Genomic DNA, 22,822 nt, shown 5'->3' with positions numbered 1-22,822 from the left:
ATGTATTTGGTTAATATATATGTATATGTTATTAATGTTTTAAGGATAAACTTGTATCAATTAACTCTGGATCCTCCATAAATATCTCTATACATGCATATTTGAAGTATTATTTTTTTTCCTAGAAGTAGAACAGTTAGGATTTTCTACCTATCCACTTCTTCTGTGCTCTTCTCAGCTGTTCATACCGAAGTGCTGAGCTGCATGTCATCTGATCCACAGCCACTCAGAACGGCCTTGGAATTTCTTGGCTACCTTTTTAGTGCTTCAGTGAAGCTTAGGGAGTGAACTTTTCCTTCTGATGCAAGTGTGATATTTATTCCTATGAGTATTCCTTGATCCCAGTGGAAAAATTCTTGAGGCACCAAAACTAGAACGTCATTTTGTCATCTTAAAGTAGTAACTGGACACAATTTCATCCCTCCCATTTGCTGTCTTCCAGGGCCCATAAGCCTATACAGTAACCAGATCACTTTCATTTCTCTGTCTCATATTTTTATGATGCTTTGTGCTCAATTTACCACATTTTCTGCATTAATTTAATGCTATCGATATCATATAGCGCCACTCTCTTGCTCCTTTTAGGCTTCCTCAGCTGGGAGCCTGGGCTCAAGATCTCCATTGTGCAGTAAAAAAAAAAAAAAGGGATTTGAAGCTTTTATTACAATTTTTGCACATCTCACAGTTATAGGAGCCTGCACTGAGGTAGTGGTTCATTTCATCTTCCATCTCACTTCTGATAGGTGATTTGGAGAAGACTAAGTGGAATTCTCTCAGGAAAAGCTACTGGTAGCTGAAGTGATTGACACATGCCTGAAAATGTGTGGGTTTGGTTAATATGTTTTCTTTATCCCACCTAATTTAAACTAGAGATAGGCATATAATCCAAGAAAAGATTTCTGTATTGGAGATAGTTGAATATACCCTGTTGCTCTATAGCATGGCTGAAAAATATTTTGTATGTTAGTGTATATCGCAGTACATCCTAACATACTGAATTTCTTATTTAGTACTACTTGTTTAGCCACGGGTTTGTTTGGTTTTTTGTTTGCTTTTCTACGATGCATAGGATAGTTTTTTCACTGGTATGACAGTTAAGTTGTTCCTTAAATGAATCATTAGGCTTTATGCAACTGTGAAAGGCTATATTATGTTTCATAGAGGGGACAGCAGTATGCTCCAGTTGTTCCTGACTCCCTGCAATGAGCAGGCAGGTGAGCTGGTGGGAGTTGGATGGTAGAATAAGCAGAGAAGGAAGCTTGATTTTCCAGAGCTCTGTCAGTGTGATGTGGCTGCACACTGCCACTTGTACAAGGCTCAAAGATTGGCAGTGTTTTATCTTTTATTAAGGCCCTCTTCCTTTCCTGTTTCAGCAGGTCATTGCTTAAATGTTCTAATTGCGGCAAGAAAGGGTTCGTGGTTGCATCAGCAAAAATGTGTGGCAAAGCCAGCAGAGTGCAGTGTAATACCTGCTGCCAGAAGGCAGAGCTAGCCCCCTAATCAAGCGCTCAGCTCCTAAGCACTGTCAGCATTGCTTTTTAAAAAAAAAAAAAAAAAAAAAAAAAAGCTTAAAATGGAACGAGCCTTCTTTTCTAACTATTGTCATTTAGCAAATGACACTATGCAGTCAGTACAGTGCTATTTTAGTTTGATTAGGAACAAAAGGCTTAAAATGATTTAAAATGGAAATACAGAGAATGAGGGCTGCCCTTTCTCCTGCGGTGGGTGGAAGCGGGACGGAGTGCAGGCACTGCGGCAAAGGCAGTCCTCCAGTTCAGGAGGCAAATCCTGGGAGCTGTGTAGGGTTGATTGTGTGGTGATAAACAGTAGGTCCCAGGGCTTTGCAGATATGCAGTGTCAGTGTGTGCGTAGTCAGCATGTATGGTGTACTTCTCTTCTTTCCTCGCTGAAACGCAGGCAACATCCCCCAAATGAAAAGGTCTGTGATGTTCTGGCCTGTCAGTCACTGTCCCCTATCAGCTGCAATAACTGGGAGCCACTGAGATGAGCTTGAGGAAGATGCAGCCACAAAATAGAGCTCCCCTATTCAATAAAAGCAAAAGCCAACCAAACAAAAAGAACAAGTCCAATTCAGTCTGACTGGAGAATCACTCTATGAGATGGTGTTCCTGCAGAGTACTTCCACATTTTGGTGTCATTTAAACATTACACCGAAAATTTTGTCATTTGAATTCAAAGGAGGCAATTTTAACTCTGTGTAATTTACTACGTTGTGCTTCCTGTTCTTGACATGCACCAAATTGTGTTCTAATTCAGGAAAAATGTTACTTCACTCTCAACTCCTGTGTTTAAATCTACACAAGGCAGATGGATGAATACATGCATTTTAAACAGATGTATCTGCCTGGGGAATATTCCCCGCACAAACATTAGCACTTCAGAACCTCATGTGGATTCAGGGCAATTTAATTTTCACGAAAAGTATTCGTACCTTGGGACAGATACAGCTCTGCCCTCACACTTCATGCTATCTAAATGTACTCTATGCATATTTTATCTGACCTTTGTAAAGGTTGGAAAACACGTTCTTCATCATGATGCAAGAATAACTGTTGGAGAGACCACACCTTTCCTCCTGGGTACTTCAAATATGATTTCTAAGTTGTCTTGACTCAGTGCACTTTGCAGTGCTATTAGGAAACTTTATTTCTTTATTTATTTTCAGCATAAAAGGAAGCAAATAGTTTTTAGGATAATCCTCAGTCGAAGTATTATCTGGCACCAAAGAAGAATTAGGGCTTGAAGTAACTTGCCATCCTGTTCAACTTTTTTTCAGAGTGTATATTAAACCAATGTGCTGTGTAGACCTTACCCACTAATGCCATACACTTCCAACACCAGGTTTGAAGGCAGACCACTGAGTATTAGGCTATCTAAGATGATTTGATTTATCCCCTGGTGAGCTAGGTTAGAGATCATAAGAAGGAACCATAAAATGCTTTCAAAGCAGTGACCTCCAGAAAATAGGTAGAATTATTAGGATCTCTTAAGTAGAAGAAAGTGCCTGGACTGGGGACTTATTTTTATATGTTCATAAAAAAAGGACCTTGTTTCTCATCATAAAACAAAAGTGTTGTAAAAAAAAAAAGTGTGGTCAGTCAGTGGGTCAGTAATTCTTCTTTCTTTTTTACCCTCTGATAAAACTAATTCTCACTCCATCACTAATCCAGACAACCTCTGTCAAATAGTTGCTTTCAGACACTGAGCTGGTTGGGTTAAAAACAATCCTTTTGTGAATCTCCTGTCTGGAGACTTTAATGATTATTTTTTGTTTCCTCTACTTTGGAGACCCTCACAATCAGGGAAATCATGAGAGGCATTTTGCTGTTCCTTCTGAGATGGCAAGACAATGGGGAGGGGACTGAGAGTAGCACAGCTACACATCCATTTGAAAAATTAATCAGGTATTTGGCATTTTGCTTCCTCGTTTTAGGGAGACAGCTTTGCAATTCTTACACCTCTAAATTTCTGAGGTTTGGAGTGGTCAAGCAGACTGTGGCCTCACATTTGTTCAGAATATGCTTCTAAAGTTTTTGGGTTATTTTTATGCCATCCGGTGTTTAATCATAAATCATGTTTCAGATACTGAATCCTGTGTAATTCTTAAGGTAATTAATTCCTATTGACTGTTTTAGCTGCTGTTTTGCTAGAAAATGAAGCCAACACTGAGAGCAAAATATAACTATTTTAAAGTGATAGTTAATCAGAATTAAGCTCATTTTAGATACACTGTTATTTTATTCTTGTGCCAACGGTCTGTAACAACAAAATGTTAAAGAGCAATTAAGCTGTATTTGATGAAGCAGAGCAGCCTGAAGTAATGCTTTGCTTATGTAAGCGAACAGCCCAGTACGGCAATGGTGGGGCAGTCATCCATCCCTCAGATATAGTTTGGGGGCTGTAAGCTGCCTAACTTGTGTACAGCCAGGGATGGATCAACACTGCACCTGCAGCATGGCTCCCCCAGCACACGTGCTGCTGGATGGAAGTGTGCACTGTGCTCCTGGAGGGTATGGCTTCTCCAGGAGAAGCCTGGACACCTAGGCTGGAGGAAGACCTTGTGCACCTCCATAGTCTTCAGGTAGGATGGTGAGGGGGCTGGACAGTGGGCAGGAGGACAGGAATCCTTTATAGGGCATGCATTTGGGGACATGCAGTGTATGCTATACCTCCCTCCAGTGACTAGGAATTGCTGTCCTAGACTTTGCCTGCCATGGTAACCTAAAAACATCCTCTGACACAGTGGCCCCCTGGCATGGGATGCACTATATCCATGCTGCTCATCTTATCTTTCAGGACAGGGCAGCTACATCCAGAATGTTTTCTGGGAAATGAATCCTGCTGTCTCCTGAGCTGTGCCCAGGAATCTTTCTGGGGACCTGTCACACACCAGGGCATGTCTAGGGCTGTTCTAGCACATCAACGCCAGAGTAATCAAAATACAATTTCTGGGGACAATCCCTAACACTGTTTAATATATATTTTATTATATACGCAGTATAGTATGTACTATATACTATATATACCTCCTTTAAAGTATGGATTTAGTGCAGAGTAACTGGTACACCTTATTGTTCCACTACAGTCAATTCTGCAATGCCCCTTTAAAAAAACTTTTGACATGCCACATTTGCTGTTAGCTTATTTCATTATAGCAAGGCACTGTATTTGGCTGTGAAAAGTGTATGAATTATGTACATGTCAATATAGAGACATTACAACGTGACTTAGGAAAAAATCCTGTACCACAGGTTTATCTTGCTTTTGGCATCTTATAATACAAACATTAATACCGTGAAACCGGAATAGGAAAAAATTGTTCTTGTTTTTAAGTTAGTGTTACCAAAGCCAACAACTTTCAAGCAAGTCCAGAAATCAGTTAAGCTTTATGTAGATTTGTGAAAAGGTATGGTCATTTTTTAAATCCTTCCTGAAAACCCCAAGATATTGAATAATATTTAGCTTAGTATTTCAGCTGTTCTATAGTGTTTTTCAGACTTTTCCTATACAGACTGTAGTGGAGCACTCACAGGCTTCATATTCTACAGCAGGCTTTCTGGTTAAGTGGGTTAATCTTAAGAGTTACTCCTCTGGCTTTAATAGTTAATTGTATGATAGACTTGGTATTTTGCTGCTTTATTTTGTGAAAATTGTGGCCGAAGGTTTACCTCTAGGAGGAGCTGTTACTCCTGTATGTTTAGGGAGGTAACTAAAAAGACAGCTTTTATCAAGCTGTATTTTAGGCATCACAGTACAGATAGTATCATTTTTGTGATATGACACTGTCCAGAATATATGCAAGAGCTGGAAAACAGGTGTCTGATGTGACTATCATAAGTGCTACATGGCCCCAAATTGGCATCCTGTTATACAATTTACATCAAACACTTTTACATATTCTTTCTTCTTTCACACCTGGAATACACGACCTCTTAGAAGACAAGTACAACCATAATTTCATCCCTTTCATCTGGCAGTTGCCAAGAAGATACAAATTCGTTCTTTTTAGAGGAAACTAAGTGTATGCAGACATTATATCTCATCAACAGAAATTCCTGAGAGTGTCTCTAATAAATGCACTGGAACTACACAGAAGCAGGATTTAATTGTATGTATTTCAGCATTCTGATTAACTGATGGCTAGACCTATTAGAAATTCCAAGAAATAGAAAAAAAATCAATAATCTTGTTTGACACAGACATATTTTTGAATACTTGGCTAAAGAAAAAAAGTTCAAGAAAAGATATCAAATTGGGCCAAATAAAACATTTTGTTTATTTAAAACCAAAATATTGGAGTATTTCATATTAGAGTGTTTAGTATGTTTCTAAAAATAAAGCAGAAGTAAATTCTGAAATATTTTTGAATTGAAATGTTAATTGTGAAATGTCAAAATGAAATATTTCAACTTTTTCAAAATAATTTTTTCCTCCAGACTAAGTTCCCTCCCTCCCTCCCTCCCTCCCTCCCTCCCTTCCTTCCTCCCTTCCTCCCTTCCTCCCTCCCTTCCTCCCTTCCTTCCTTCCTTCCTTCCTTCCTTCCTTCCTTCCTTCCTTCCTTCCTTCCTTCCTTCCTTCCTTCCTTCCTTCCTCCCTTCCTTCCTTCCTCCCTTCCTTCCTTCCTCCCTTCCTTCCTTCCTTCCTTCCTTCCTTCCTTCCTTCCTTCCTTCCTTCCTTCCTTTTTTTCTTTTTTGGGGGGGTGGGGTGGGGTGGATATCACTCTACCTAAATCTGTATTTAGAACAATCTAAAGTATTTTTAATGTTTGTAGCCAATAGGGAGTTATATTTATATTTATTAGACACATATCACATAAGTTTATTTAACTGTAGTTTCATGTAATTGCACCAAAAGTATATTTGCACGTAAGGAATTAGTTTCCTTTCTTTTACCTCAATTTTATGTCATATCCATGGATGTAATACTTCTCCTGACTGAACCCATTTTAAGTAAGTAAAGAATTGGGAAACCAAGGTTTGGACTTGTATCTTAACTAGACATATATCTACTAACATAAATTATCCTTCAAGAGAGGATGCAGTAAATAAGACATTCCAACACTGGGCTCTACGTTGCATGAATTAACTATTATTTTATTTTATTTTATTTTATTTTATTTTTTATTTTATTGTCCTTACATAATAAATATATTTTCTCACTAAAAATAAATAAAACCAAAATTTTTGTGCCCGTAAAGAATTTAGGTCATATTCCATGGTTTTGTATCATTTCACATGTACTGCCTAAAAAGAGGTATGAGAGAGGCAAAAAATACCTGTATCTACCTGCTGGGGATAGCCACAGAGGGATGAATTTTCTGCAAGCATCACATCCTTTTCTTCCATGTCTCTTTCTTAAAATATGTGGCAGAAGAGCAAGACAAATTAAGAAGGTTACATAGAGAAAGGAAAGAGCCAGACTGGCATATTCCAGCTATCTCCTTTTGATCACTCTCTAAAGGTCATTTCCAGTTTGCTTAAGTTAATGCAGCCCGCACACTAATCTGTGATAAAACTACTGCAAAACCAGTACCAGATTTCTGATTGTCTTTCATCAACTTCTTGCACAATGTGATGTGAGCAAAGAACTTTATACACTTTGCTTAGGGTTGACACAGCTTGGTTTGTAATATTGATCATTAAGAGCATTTGTATTTGCCTAGTCATTTATTTTCCCATTTTCCCTTTTCAGAGCTGATTTTGATGATTCTGCTACTTATTCAGCAGTTGCAACAAATGTCCATGGGCAGGCATCAACCAATTGTGCTGTGATTGTACGAAGTAAGTCCTACTTCATGATTAAAATAAGAAATAAATATTATGTTCTTGTCATTGAATCTTTATTGTCTGTATTTTACAGGGTTCAGAGAGGGTGAAGAGCCTCACCCAGCTGGGATAATGCCCTTCCACTGTAAGCAAATATATTTTTTTTGCTTAGATAGTTTGTACACCCTTATCGTTAATAAAAGCCAGAATAATGTTTTACAGATGAGAAAATAAAATATGCTTTTTTTCTTCTGATTTTGCTCTTTAAGCACTCAGTAGCAACCTGAGCTGTCCAGATGCTTTTTCTTTCCCATTTGCATCTCTAGATCAGTATATAGTATACTAGAGAGTTCTATCTCCTCTTCAGATTCGACAGTAATCCGTTTGTTATAACTAGAAGTTACTTAAGAATGTTTTCATTTTCTCATGCATAGTGCCCCTGTCATATGATGTTTGCTTCACACACTTCGATGTCCAGTTTTTGGAGAAATTTGGAGTTACCTTTGCAACTGAAGGTGAAACACTGACCCTTAAGTGTTCTGTGTTGGTCACCCCAGAGCTGAAAAGACTACGGCCCCGTGCTGAGTGGTATAGAGATGGTAAGTTAGTACATTGAATAGAAGCTATCTGGAAAATGCTGGAGAAAACACTGATCAGTCTTGGAACATGAGATTCACAGAACTAATTTCAGAATAGAGCAAATAAATATCTCTAGTTAGAATTTACAGACTTGATATCTTTCTAAATTACATTGCTTTGTCCACCTTTTCTTGAGTGCACATTTACAGCAAAGGAGGTAATCTCATATTAACTAATAACACAGTGGTTAGAACATTTACTGAGTAGGTGGAGAACCAAAGTCAATTCCTAGATTTGAGCATAATTTATAATTGAATGCTGTGACCACTGAACTGGAGGGTACTCACAAAGCAGTAAATTAACGTTTGAAGCACTGAAGTGTGGGCGTGGTTCTCTCCTTCCATCTTGCTCCACTATCGTGAATTTTACGTTAACACATATTTAATTTATAGTTCAGAAATACTTAGAGGAATCAGGCCTGAAATACAGGCTTTTGCTCTGCTATGTAAGTACCACATTTGTAGGCCTTTGTCTCTTTTGTCAGTGAAAAATTATGCTATGCCAAGTGAAACAGTCTTTACTGGAAGTACTGAAAAAAAGCATCCCTGAAGCATATTGCAGTGTTTCATTAATGGTATACCAACCCTGTATGAGTAGTATTTGTTCACCATCCACCCCCCCCAAAAAAAAAAAAAAAAAAAAAAAAGGTATTCAGTTTACAACTTTTCACCAACTACAGTCTCAGTGTAGGATCCTAAAGTCAATATTCTGGGGATTCAAGTGAATGGTGAGACCTTTCCCCAGAGGGACAACATTTGGGAGTAGCAGACTCCCAGTGCTGGTATTTGGACTGGTCCTAGACAAGGTAGTAAAATTCCATAGCTAACAAAATGTGGTGCATAAACAAAGAAGTATTAAGAAGATTAATAAGGAAGTCGAGAAAATTTGAGATTAGGAAAATCAAAAAAGGAGTCATTGCTGATAGTTATACCTTTTGTTTCATGCACATAGTTTTACATGAATTTGATATTAAATGAAATTATGAAGTAATAAAAATGGCTGTTTTGTTTGGTGAATAACTTAAAATACAAGGCTCATCCTTGAACCCAGATTCTGTTCCCACTGAAGTGCACAGGGGTTTGTAAATTGCTATCAATAGACTCTGAGGTGAGCCATTATTTTCAATGGTACTTTTACTTTGTCTCCTACTGGACCCAGATTCTCTAGGTGCCAAATCTCTGAACTTTGGTTTTGGGAACTACAGCCATAAAGAACTACTAATTTTCAAGGGATGCCCCATGTTGTTTGAATTTTCATCCACTGTGAAATGTTCTTGCACTAGTTGAACAGTAATTTATCCCTTCAAATTAATTCTTTATGATGCCAAGATAATTTCTTCTTGATATGTAAAAAAGTTATGATCTATTTTTCCCCTTATTTGCCGTAAGATTACCTTCCCCATGAAAACCTGAGATGAAAACATGGTCTCTTTGAAGGCAATGGTATTTTACTAGTGAGTCAGATAGACTTTCATCCCATTATTCTATTTATGTTACAGGAAAATATGATGATATGAACAAGCTTAAGATTGTCTTTCCTTGTGATCCTACATGGATCACAATATTTTGAAGAGGTGTACAGATGTATCAACTGGCAGAACTTGTTTCCAAATACAGCAGGAATTCTTGAGCTATGAACCTTTGCTATGTGCTACAATTCCCTGTATTGAGTCTCTTGAGAGCTGGAGGCAATGCATAAATATAAATGATGAGAAGGTTAATAATTTGTTCAACATTATGTGCTTTCAATGTTCTTTTTTATTTTTATTTTTTTTTCTTTTGAGAGGTAATATTTAATTCTACTCTTGTATTAAGACAATCTGTATTTTTCCTAAGATTTTTCACTTTTTATTAATCAAATAATAACAACTAAAGCCCTGAGATGGATCTGTATGATTTACTTTTAATAATTATACACAAGAGAAATATGTGTTTATCCAGTATTAATAAGCTTCACTTGAGTGAAGCTTATTGAGGTTGTCTACTAGACTCCTAGGGGCATATAAGTCAACTGAATCAAATCCTCTAAAGTGTTTTGGGATTTGACAAACATGAGTATGATGTCTACAATTCATGGCCCACTTAGAACAATTTAAGATACTGAAAGAACTAAATCAAAATAATACTTCAGGAATATATATCCAATCTTGATGTGAGTTCAGCTGGTAAATGGAGCTTTCTGTTATTGATCTCTAGTGTAATATAAACATTATAAAGCTATACAAACCAGCATTCTGCAGTTATTTATACTGTAATCTAGAATAAAAAAATTTAATTCAGAGAAAAAAATCACAGAGTGCAGAACTGAGCTTATATTTCAGCAGACCAAAATACATGACGAAGAGAAACTTCAACTTATAGTAATTCCCCACTCTATATGCGATTTTTCAGCAGGTTGTTTTTCAGCAGAACAATGTTTTAGGAAAAATATCTCATGTAGTGAAGTCAGCAAGTGAGGGTTGAGTCACGCTGAATCTGAGTGATAGTCTCTTCCAGGTTAGTTCCTTGGTAAATTCTGATAGGGGTGACAGAGCACAACATGTGAGTAGACCGGGGATTTGATCACCACAGTGAGGCCCTCGTATTGTAAAATTATTGTGATCACAGGTACATAAATACCTGCTCTATTAAAACCTGTGAATACCTTTACTCTTCTTCTTGGCTTATCATCTTCTTCTTACCTTCTCTTGTCATCCATCCAGACTGCATTAAAAAAGAGTCCTCTTACTTTCTTAAGGGGTTTGGTGTTTCTTTGACCTTGTGTGAAGGAAAGAAGTTTTTCTGCTCTTAGCAAACACAACTGGCTCCATAGTTTCTGGTTTAAGGTGCACATAAGCAGTGGGAATGGATGATTCTGGCCTTAATAGACAAAACAGGTTTTCCTGCCGTTTCTATATATTCAATCTAGAATGTCTATGATTCCACTCAAGCCTGGAATCTAAATAAGTGACCTGCTGTTCAAAGCTGCTGGTTGTTCAACTTCATTTTTTCTTCAAGATTTTCCACAGAAATCACACTTAGTTAAAGTTTCTAGGTGGAGACATTTTCTGATTTCATTTAAAGTACTTCATGTCTCTCTACACTTAGTAACTGTACCATTGTGACATGACAGAAAGGGGACACGCAGATTTTCTATGCAAGGATCTCATGATAAAGGATCTCGTGTGAACAAATGTGACTGAATTTACTTTGTACTCTTCTCACTAAACAACTGTATGTTTAGGTGATCATGTAATTTACTGCTGTAAGTTTTAGTAGTGTGTCTTATAGATGCTTTATTATCTGAACATGTTTCATTTTTTATACTTTCTTATGCAACTCAGCTGGTAGCTGGGAAACCTGATTCCTTTACAATCATTCAAGAGCCTGCTCCAGACTGTATTTAAGCAATAGAGTAATAAACATTTATAGATATTCAGCTTCTTTAAATATAATTCTGCTGCATCAATTAGAATAAATTAGTATGCAATAGGTCTTAGGGAGTTAAGTATTAAAAATAATCCAATCAATTATTAAAAAGGTGATATGAAGACAGTCTCTTGGCTAGCATAAAATATCCTGCCCATTCTTTTGCTCAGGTTTCACTAGGCAATCAGATTAATTTGCATTAATCATGGGTCACCACCTCTCACCTGTGAGAAATTCAAATTTAATTTCATTCACTGCTCAACAGGCATGCCTTGAGGATTTAAATTTAGTGTGTATTTATAGCAGTCCAGATTAAACTGAAATCTTGTCTCTTAAACTTGGAGAAATAAATTGAGTAATCTGACATTTGACCTGAACAGGTAGCAAAACTTATTAATAGTGAAATGAAGTTCCACCCTGCATTCATTACAGGGTATGACAGGTTTTCACATAATAGTTTCAAAATGTGGATAATATTTTTCTCTGTCAGCATGTGCAAAGTGTCGGTGATGGAAATTCTGCTGTTGGCATTACATAGGGTATTCTGAGACTTCATATTCTGTAAAATTCACTGAGGAAACAAGTTTCCTCAGCTTGAGTTTTCATAGCATCAAAGTACTGTCACTCTGAATAAAGTTATCATAAAGCTGGCATAGTGGGTACCTCTGATTAGCACAGAGCTGCACAGCTGCACCAGGACATTTGCAGTTCTGGCCAGCGTGGTGATGGGTCTGATGGGTCTTCTGTTCCAGATGTGCTGATAAAGGACTCCAAGTGGACAAAGCTGTATTTTGGAGAAGGCCAGGCAGCTCTGTCCTTTACTCATCTGAACAAGGATGATGAAGGTTTATACACCCTGCGTATGATTACAAAAGGTGGAGTGAATGAATGCAGTGCATACCTGTTTGTCAGAGGTAAGGTGTTCATTCCTTTCTTGGGAGAAATTAAAAAGAGCAGTAGAAAGAGCTATTTTATTAAAAAGTCACATGTAAATAATGAAGCAGAAAAGAAAGCTGGCATTGTGGTATTCCATAATTGTTAGATGTATACAGTAGTCTGTGCTAGAAACAACATAGTCACTTTACATGAGTGGGGAGCTTCAAAAGGACATGCTTCTGATGTTATCTTCCTTCCTGGGGAACCAGATAAATCATACTTATGAAGAAAGCACCTGTTCCTTTGTTTTCTCCTTTCCTGATAGGAACTAAACATCTTCATATGGCACCAGTACTCACTGTGACTGTTTTACTTAGAGATTGCTAAGTGGGAATGAGTCTTGTTGGGCATTCTCATAACCTGTGCCTGGCCTTAGGAGGAGGCACGGGACAAAGCAACAGAAATATTCCCACCAATGTACCAATCACAGTCAGCTTAATAATCAGAGAAAAGAAGCAAAGTAAGAAATTAGCTCATTGAAGAAATACAGTTTTCACAAGAGACATAGTTAAAAGGAAGATAAATGTATTAAAATAGAATAAAGGTCATAATTTGCCCTTGCATTTGCATGTACAACTCCCAGTAAAGGGAGAATGAGCTCCCACATGCACCTCCAGGTAAAACTTAGTTTTTCCTTTTAAATTCTTTTACTGAAGGATGAAAACAACTCTAGCTGAGCAATGCTTTCACTCTCTTAAATACATTGGACAGCGTGTTCGGCAGTGGCAAGCTGGAGCAGCCCCACTGAAGCCATTAGAGCTGTACTAATTTTAAACCTACAGAGATCTGGGATGTTCTTGGAAATGTATTGTAAAATGCTTGTCTTGCAGAAGTGTTTTCCAGACAGTTTGCATGGAGCAATGAATGTTTTTTTTGAATGGTCATGATCCATCTTCCTCACAGGACTAGCACATGGGCTTCATCAGCTTTGCAATATGTCCTAAACAAGCCACCCTTATCTCACTGGAAACAATTTGCTGAAGATTTTTAGTTCCCAATTACCTTCTAAGAAAGGAACTACTCAAGTGAAAAATGCTCACTAATGTATACTAACTTTCCCAGAAGATTTTTGCATATTGGTGGGTCAATTTTAGGTATCTCTATGTTCCATTTTGCAGTTTGTCTAATGCATTCAAATGCACAGAACCCAGGACTTGAGCTATGTCCTCCAGAGTCTGTAGTGTCCTCTGTTGGTCTTTTTCTCATCTTTTTTTAATGTAGGTTGTGATCTGATGCTACAAAGTCATTGTCATGTGTACAGTCAGGACCATAGAAAATAAATCTTTTAAGGGATTACGGGCCTGATGCTGAGCATCAGCCACCTCAAAACTGATTGCCTTTGCATTATGGCAAATGATTTTCTCAGTCCCTAGGTTTCCTCCTCTATGATACCTCAAATTCATCTGCAAGAAATGTGCATAAAGGACAGCAAAGTCTGGGGTATCCTTGCGGGAGGTAGATTGTTATAGGATCACAGTGGTTCTTTGCTGATATTTTAGGAAAAGTTGGGAAAACACCAGGTTAAGGTTCAAATTAAACTTGCAGCTTTTGCTTTGTTATTTCAGAAAAAAAAAATCCATACAAGGATAAATTTGGCCTTTATACAGGATGTTTTTGTATTACAGAAATCATTCTTTGAAGGGAGAGAACCTGTTAGGAGACTCCACTAGGAGTCATGGGTCTATATCAATCAATACCTTAGAAATGAAACCACACAAAAATATCTTAATGAAAGTACATTCATTACTTTTAAGACTTTAAGTAAAAAGCAGCCTTAGAAATGTACCAGGAGTTCGGAAACTTTTCATTTCCTAAGAGATTTATTTTCCTCAGCTACATAGCTGTTACTGAGTACCTTGGTCTGGTCAGTAACCCACTGACCTACAGCTTTCATTGGGAAAGATCAAAAACACATGGGGTAGTAGGGCTTTTAATTCCTGTGAGACGTAATGGGGGCTTGATGCTTCAATTGTTTCCACACCCTAAAAAATATCCCTGAAAACTTTTAACCATGGGGAGAGATACACATGAGCCTGATTCATTAGTGCAGTGAATTGGTGTATAATGAAATCTTCAGGCTCCCATTCACGTAAAAGACCAGCAGAGTGAACTGAAAATATTCCCTTTTGTCTTTGTTGTAGATTTCAGAGGAGTCACAGTCAAAACTGATTTATTTTTATTTGTGATCCAGATGCTGATGCACTGATTGCGGGAGCACCAGGGGCACCGATGGATGTGAAGTGCCATGATGCTAACAGAGACTATGTTATTGTTACCTGGAAGCCACCAAATACGACCTCTCAGAGCCCAGTCATTGGATATTTTGTTGACAAGTATGTAAACATGGGCATTTATTTAATTTTGTTTATTGCCCAAACCATGCATGTACTTAACAACAAAAATGCCATTATATCCTTGACTACTTAGGTTCTTTAGCTATATTTTTGCAGACCCCAGGCACTGTAGGTTGCCTACTTTGTTAAATGACTGGAATGTTTTCTGGCATACTTTTAGTTCTAGTAATCTAGTTGTTTCTCAGGCAATTCTGAGCACAGTCAGGGAATTAGTAAGGACCAGAGGCCATTCCCAGTAATCATTTGCAAGCAGCCACACTTTATCAGACCATGAAAATGTTCAATAGTATGTATGTGGCCAAATCAGTGAATGAGCCCTGGCATTATTTAATTTATAGAAGCCAGAATCCATAGGTATCTGGAATTAGATTTAGTCTCTTTAATCTGTATACTGTAAACACTGGAATCTAGGATTTATTATATATTTTTCTTTCAGCCATAACTGTGGTATATCAGGGGCTCAAGTCATGGGCTTTTGGGAGCTGGTTGTTTAAATCAGAATGGCAGTTCTCTCCCTCTTCTAGTCTGCTTTGTATTTTGCTGGGGTTTCAGCTCAGTGCAGGCAGCCCAGGATCAGGGTCCCAAGTGCTGTTTTGCATCTCTTCCACTGAAGTGCAGGCTTGCCCCTTGCAGCCAGAGCAGAACATCTGATATTTAGTATTTGAAGCTGACAGTCAGCAAAAACATTACTGAAATGATTTCACAGTGTATAATGCTCTGCACTCAAAAGCAACATTTGTAGCTCATTGCTATTTGCTACCCCGTAATTTGGTCTAGTTCAGAGACAACTGTCTGGGAATTGCTGGAAAATGTTGGCTTATGAATAGCAGTCAGCATGAGGAAATTAACTTAAGCCCTGGGGACTCTACCAGTTATATCTAATTTGTGCAGTGCATAGATCACAGGAGTATTTCACCTATTTTGTGTATAATCTAGCGAGCTGTTCTTTTGACATTTTTGCATGGATTGCTGCAGTACCAAGTAGCCTTTGATCACGACCCTATTTTTTCCAGTACTGTCGGGGCAAGAGGCAGTCTTCTCCATGAAAGTTTACAGTAATAGGAGACAAAACAGATGTGTACACACAAAGGAGCCACTATGGGGACATCACTGTGCTTCATGATGACTCAGTGGTCAAACCATTGTCAGAGGGAAAAGCATAACGGCGCTTGCTTAAAAAGATGACAAGAAAGAGATGGAAAAAAATAGGTGAAAGCTCCAATTTCAGCATCTTCTGGAGAGATGCATATTAAAAATAAAAGTGAATAACTTGTATCATATGACAAGTTAGAGAACTAAATGGAAGGGAAGCAGAGAGAGTTGACAAGCACAAAAAAATAACCTTTGCAACTGCATTATGAATAAATACGAGCAAGGTGAGAATTGGTTGTCTGATCAGAGGAAAGAGTGTATAAAGAGTGTTTCATTGATGACTGACATGGTTTAGTCCTTCAGTTTAATGAGGGTGGCTTCTGTGATTCTGGCCTTAGTATGTAGGACAGTGTATTTTATTGTGGGATGACACTGATAAAAGCTGTCTTATGCTACTCCAAGATGTGAAGTAGGCTTGGAAAACTGGGTCCAGTGCAATGATGCTCCTGTAAAAATCTGCAAGTATCCTGTGACTGGTCTTTATGAGGGACGGTCCTACATATTCCGCGTGAGAGCAGTGAACAACGCTGGCATTAGCAGGCCTTCTCGAGTCTCTGAACCGGTTGCAGCTCTTGACCCTGTTGACCTGGAAAGAACACAAAGTAGGTTCTGCGAGGCTGGAACAGATGATGAATATGCAATCTTACATTTTTTTCAGATTCTGTTTGCTTAGTTAACCTAAGCAGCAGTGTTTACTTCTTCCTTTGAATGAATATCTCACTAATTTCAATGGGAGGGTGGGGGGTGGGGTGGAGGGTGTATAGCTGGAATGGCAAGGTCCACATGGACAATTTTTCATGGACCTGGAGATTTCATCTCAGTTTTAGCTGTTTTTGCTTAGCTTTAAATACAAATAATATAAATTACTTCAAGGAATAATGTTTTCAAGCTTTCAGTATGCCCTGGAAGCTTGTAACATTTGCAATGTGAGACAGGCACTGAGGTCCCATAAACTTCTATATTTGCTGGCAGAAACATTTGAAAAAGTAATTGAAATGTCTATCTTAGCAAAAAAAAAAAAAAAAAATCACAATCCCACAGACTGCTGCATTTATCCACTTTTTTTTTTTCTTCTTTTTCTTTTCCTTTTTTTTTTTTTTTTTTCTCCTCAGTGAAGTGCCATTACTGGCACAAAGCTCCCCTGCTACAGGTTGGGGGTATCTGGTATTGTGACTTTTCTGGCAGATGGAAAAAGTAAATCTAATAAATAAACTCCTTTTGAGGTCTTGTGCTAAAGGCCACTTCAGTCTGCAAAGGAGCCTTATGAGAGCTCCTCCATGAGTACAGTAAGCTGTCTTGCTCTGGGGAGTACTTTTATTCCATATATTGTATACTTGTGCACTTTTTGTTTTGTGTGCTCCTTTTATACATAAGGGAATTAAAGTCATTATGAAGACTGCAGAGCACTGTCCCAATGCTGCTTGTAAAACCTGAGCTGAATATGCTGTTTCCATTGACTTTATGACCAATACCTATGGCAAAAGTCAATATACAATTGTTTGCCAATCTGCCAGACAATTGAATAAATCTATTGTGGCTGTGATTCTTACTTTTTAGCACATCTTTAAATAGTACTGTCTTGTTTGGGTTTCCTATGGAAGTTAAAGAAGCAATGTATGACTTTGAGTTGATTGCGTCTGTGGAAAGATTGAAAGCAGAATTTTACAGAAATAGAGGCATACAGGGTTCTTGATAGATGATGAACAGTAATTTGCAAAATTTGTAAATATAGTAATCTGGTTCAAGAAACTAACTGAATGCTTTGCTTAACAGCTATTCATGTGGATGAAGGGAGAAAGATTGTAATCAGTAAAGATGACCTTGAAGGTATGTTGTATTTCTATTATTTCAGTCAATTTGCTTGTATCCCAGGATTTCAGCAATTTGTTTTGAAACATAGCTTTGAAAGAAATCCGCCTACTGAGTAAACTTTTTATAGTAACATATATAGTCAGATATTTTGGCTTGCAAGCCTGAGAGAACACAAGTGAAAGGTAAAGGTCTAAAAGGACAGACAGTACCATACCAGTTTCATTATGTGCTGACAGAGTCTCCTCATCTTTTACCTTTGGCCAGTGCTAGGCTGAGTTTGAACAGCTGAACATATTTGATCACCCAAATTTCCTTTTCAGCTATCCTTCTGGGAGCTAAATATAGTTTATTTTTTTTTTTTTTAGATTGAATTTGATGATCTGAGCAAGTTGTTTCTGCTTTCTCACACACACACACACCACACAACACCACACCACACCAAAACAAAAACACCTTATGCAAATCCATCCCAATTCTTTAATTAATATCTCTCTCCCTGAACAGAGAGGTTGTTAAGGTTATAGACTAAACATTTTATATAACTAAAATATATATATAAATATATATATATATAAAAAAATATATGTATAACTTTAGTGTATAACTAAACATTGTTTTTCCTCAGAAGAACTGGAGAGATCATTTCCAAATTTTGAGTAAAGCCCAAATGTCTTCCATATCTGTTTTTATTTCTATATGTGATGATTTTTTATTTTTTATTTTGGCTTGCATAATGATTTTCTTTTCACTTAACCTGTCAAAAATGTTAACTATAATGACATAGCAGATAACTATCTTCAACGAAGTAAGCTTATAAACCTGTAACTCCAATAATAACATAAGAAAATCCACCTGAGAACAGGTGCAATTGAATAAAGAATTAGACGTTAAATAGTTTCTCCAGTGCATGGGTGGGACAGATGAAATTTCTCCATTTTGATGATGGTATCCTAAATGAAGTGATAGGGATGTTGTAGGATCAGAATCACAATATAGGATCAGAACACATTTGTTTAACTTGTTTGGCTTCAAAGGGTATGTTCCTCTTCTCAGGATTGCCTGAGAATGATCAGGAGGTTAAACAGCCAATCTGGTGTAAGTATAAATAATAAGATTGAGATTCATGTTTCATTTATTCATATTTAATAGAGGAATATGAAGCTCCACATACTATTGCTTGTATAGATCATTATTTTCATCCACAAAATTGGATACTTCTTTTGAAAAAGTGATCTCATAGATCACAAATGTATTTCCTTTTTAGTGCCAGGTGACCTTTCATTCTGAGCAAGTGGGCTGTACTATCATGTCATATCATTATAAACTTTGTCAGCTTCAGGTTTTTCAATAATGTAAAAAAAAAATATTTTGAGATTTACTTATGTAAAACCAATTGGAAGACATTTGACTGTATGCATTGTGTTGCAGATAGCTATATTTAATGATTAACATTATTTTCTTGACTGTAAATTGGAAAATTTGTCTTAGACTCATCTGGTTCATGTGCCTTTCTTAAAGAAAAAGGTTATCTGTAGGAAATCAAATATTAGAAAGCACTGAGAGAGTGCGTATCCAATTTTCTTTGGATATGACCATATACTTTTAAAAAGTCTGGTTTTGATTGGGAGATTGATATGATGAAATAACTAGTGTGCATTTTGAGCCTTGTTTGTTCTAGAGATGTTTAGAAAATGTTAAAACATCACTTCCATATTTAGATATTATTATAGAATCATTTTTCTCTTTTTTGATGTCAAATGCTGACCATTTAGAGGACATATGGCCCCTGTTAACATGAGAAGTGACAAAATTTGGCTTAAAAGAATGAAACTTTTTGCTTTCTCCATTGTAAACAAACAAACAGACAAAAAGAAATTGAAGGTGTCTGCTGAATTGCTATTTCTGAACTATTACCAAGAGGAAGCTTCTTCAGAGCTGTGTAGCTCTGCCTGAGGCTGTCTCTCATTGTCCTGAGCCATTCCTATGTAGTACTGCTTTACACCACTGTAATCCCACTGGTAGGGGAACTGGCTTCTTCTCATGCTGCTGTGGGTGATTGCGGACATGAATGGCCACGCTGACTGCCTCCAACCTGGCACACAGGTCATGCCTCACCTTGCTGTTAACACTGTAGGGCAAATGAGGAGAGGGGGTTTGGCTTGGCCACTCCAATTGATGGAGTCAGCAAAGGGCTGGTGACATTTGTCTGCCTCTGATCCATGGTTTTTAAAAGTGCTTTAGACTATGCTAGCTGGTAATACCATCACATTATATTGTTAATAGGTTCTGTTTCCTTTTCTCCTTTCCACTTTGCTGTTCTTCTCCTTACTGTACTTCGCTTGCAGGTATCTTCTAGCCTAAGTTCTTGTAATGCCACATTGGAATTCTGTCTTTGATCAAAAAATACATTTATTTTCATATAGTGGGGAGTTTTTTTTTTTTTTTTTTTCCCAAGGCTTTCTGTCCAGCAGATAAAAGTAATTCAAATGTGATCAAAGGAAAAAAAATGTGTGACAAATGCACAGCTTTTCAGGGGCATATTTAACTTTAACTGAAAAAGTAAATAACTAACTTTTAATGTTGATACTTCATTCCTCAAAATGGAGCTGAAGTGAGCAAGTGGACTGCATGGATGATGTCCTAGCTGAGCACTGTGCTGCAGGGTGGGTGTTCAGAAAGTTGAGCTGTAGTGTAAAAGCTGACCCTGAGGTTAATCTGCTGTTTAACGCCCGCTACATTTATTACTCTTCCAGGCGATATTCAGATTCCAGGCCCTCCCACCAATGTACATGCTTCAGAAATCAGCAAAACATATGTTGTACTCAGCTGGGATCCACCTGTTCCCCGTGGCAGGGAGCCATTGACGTACTTCATTGAGAAGGTACATTGTACTGCACAAAGGCATTCAGCTATGAGGGGTTTCATTGCCACATGCAATTATATTCAACTCATTTTTAGAACTGCAGAATGAGCAATAAAACTAACACTTTCTGAGGTCTCGCAGGATCAGGTAATGAGATGTTAGAGAGGCATGGACAATCAAATGTCATATTACATGATTTAATGAATATTGAAATTCAAGGTCCAGGGAAAAGGATACCCCTGTGCAATTTGCTTGCTGCTGTCTAAAATGAGAGCAAACTAAGTGTGTAAGGTAGCAGTTTAATGGGAAAAAAAATAAATAAAATCTTAGATTTCACATCCCTACAGGCAAGACTTGCAGTTTGCCTGTATTACAAGGAATGTTATGGTAGTCCTGCAGTAGAGCAAGGAATAAGCAGTGACTCGTAACTTGATTCTCACTTTTCTTTTTGCAGGCTTACTGCACCCTGTGCTATAACCTGATATTTCCAGTTTATTCCCTAAAAGCCTAGTAGTGAGGCAGATGTCTGTTTCAGGTTCACTGCTCCCTGGTAGTCTTCCTGGCAGCCCTTAGACTTGATAGGGAACTTGGGTGATGACAGTAGAAGAAGCTTGTTCTTCTCCCATCTAAGCTACTAAGATTTAGATAAATCTGTCCCCGTGCCAGCTGTGTAAATTAAATATGTTGAATTACAGCCAGAGGTTGTAATCTTTCCTCCTTGCTTCAAAGTTTGCCCATTACTTCAATAAGTAAAATGGGCCTCATACCTGACCTCTAAAACTCTTACATGCCAAGCTATACTTAGTTTTTATGAATGATGGATCTAGCATATGCCCCCTCTTAATGATCCATGGACAGTGAAACCGTCCATAAAACTGCCACACATTCAGTTTCCATGTTGAATATTGTGTCAGCAGATCCTTACCACGCATTTTTTTTCTTCTCACAACTGTTCAGCACATTCCTTTAAAGTTAATTTATTAGCTAACCATTTTGTGCACATCACCCCACTTTTTGCAGCTCACCATCCTGCCTTTTTATTCTCAGTCACTTCAAAATCCCCAATTCAAAAGCCCTTCATATCCTATCTCTACTGTATTCAGCATCCATTACCTGCCGGGTGTTGAAATAATAAGGATAAAGTGAAGTCCACTCACTAGTTAGATTTTCAGCTAAGCACGTTTATGATTTCTCCCACTCTGCCTTTCACATTCAAGAAAGGTAATAGTAATTTCCATTTAAATAAATATCTTGTTTTCTCTCTATGCCACACAATATCATGTCATTGCTTCTTTGTATTTATTCCTAGTTGTATACATCTGCTCTTATCTATAAATTTCATGCCAACGAAATTAAGCATTTTGAACCAGCTCTTTGTCTTGTATTTATACATCAGCTGGAAGGGAAGTTTTGGTCACTGACTCTATTTAGAAAAAAAAAAGGCAATATAAGTAACGTGCCCTTCATCAGGAGCATGCTTTCGATCACAGTCTGACGACAAGTACAAGATTTATTCTAACTTTATCTGCCTATAATTTAGAATTGTACATCTGAGCTAGTTACCTACACTTTCCTATAGAGATGAAAGAGAAACTGGAACTTTCATGATTCGGATATCCTATGTTAGAAGACTACTGTTGGATGAAATGTGGTCTGAAAATACCTACTTGTTTTCAGAATCAGATCTCATCAGGATGAAAAGTTCAGATGTAAATGTCTGCTGAGTGGATACTTACACTTAGCTGAATTTCAGTCTAACTATGAACTAGAAAATTTATGTATCTGCATGTTTTACAGGAATAGCTTTATATCTTCAGAAACACTGTACTGAAGTGGCAATGAGGAACAAATGAATCTTAATTAAATGCCAAACTTACTGAGGGAAACTGAGAATGAGGAGTAAAAGGCTATTATTAGAAAAAAAGGTTCATTATACTAATTAATACCTGACTCTAAAATCCTTTGGCATATAAATAGCTTATATATATGAATAGCCCAATCAGTTCATAGGTGAATATTATTTTTTTTTGTTTTACTTTTTATTTTTTTGCTTTTCACAGTCATTTGTTAATTTAGGAAAGCACGATTTCTAATTAATATATTTCAAACAAAGAAGTCTCAGTGCTGAGGAACAAAAAGAGTTTTTAAAGGCCTCAAGAAACACAAATTGAAACTGAGTTCTCCGTGCTGAATAGCAATGTTCCTTTAAAGCATTCTTTAACAGATAGATCAAATCAAACTACAGAGAAAAATGTGATGTTGATTCATGCCTCTGTGAAATTGAAATGCAAAAATTAATGTTTTTTATACTAGAAAGTAAAATATATGGCAAAATGATGTTGTTTTCATATATTCCATCTTCTGTTTAACGAA

At 37.3% G+C, this 22,822-nt stretch overlaps 1 protein-coding gene across 6 annotated transcripts in view; it reads left to right on the top strand.

Moving 5' to 3' along the window:
- The window catches only part of MYOM2 (myomesin 2), an 83,904-nt gene that overhangs the window by 17,849 nt on the left and 43,233 nt on the right, over positions 1 to 22,822 (top strand). For all 6 annotated transcript variants that reach the window (XM_080587328.1, XM_080587329.1, XM_080587327.1 and 3 more), the window contains exons 8-15: positions 7,213 to 7,301; positions 7,381 to 7,431; positions 7,721 to 7,885; positions 12,085 to 12,246; positions 14,460 to 14,601; positions 16,177 to 16,376; positions 17,548 to 17,601; positions 20,340 to 20,467. In XM_080587328.1, coding sequence (XP_080443454.1) covers positions 7,213 to 7,301; positions 7,381 to 7,431; positions 7,721 to 7,885; positions 12,085 to 12,246; positions 14,460 to 14,601; positions 16,177 to 16,376; positions 17,548 to 17,601; positions 20,340 to 20,467 — 991 coding nt within the window. The remainder of the gene's footprint in view (positions 1 to 7,212; positions 7,302 to 7,380; positions 7,432 to 7,720; positions 7,886 to 12,084; positions 12,247 to 14,459; positions 14,602 to 16,176; positions 16,377 to 17,547; positions 17,602 to 20,339; positions 20,468 to 22,822) is intronic.

Source organism: Anser brachyrhynchus, assembly GCF_964034855.1.
Source record: "Anser brachyrhynchus genome assembly, chromosome: 3".
NCBI classification, from domain to species: Eukaryota; Metazoa; Chordata; class Aves; order Anseriformes; family Anatidae; genus Anser; species Anser brachyrhynchus.
Note: the sequence above shows the minus strand (reverse complement) of the source record. Positions and strands in the feature narration are given on the sequence as shown.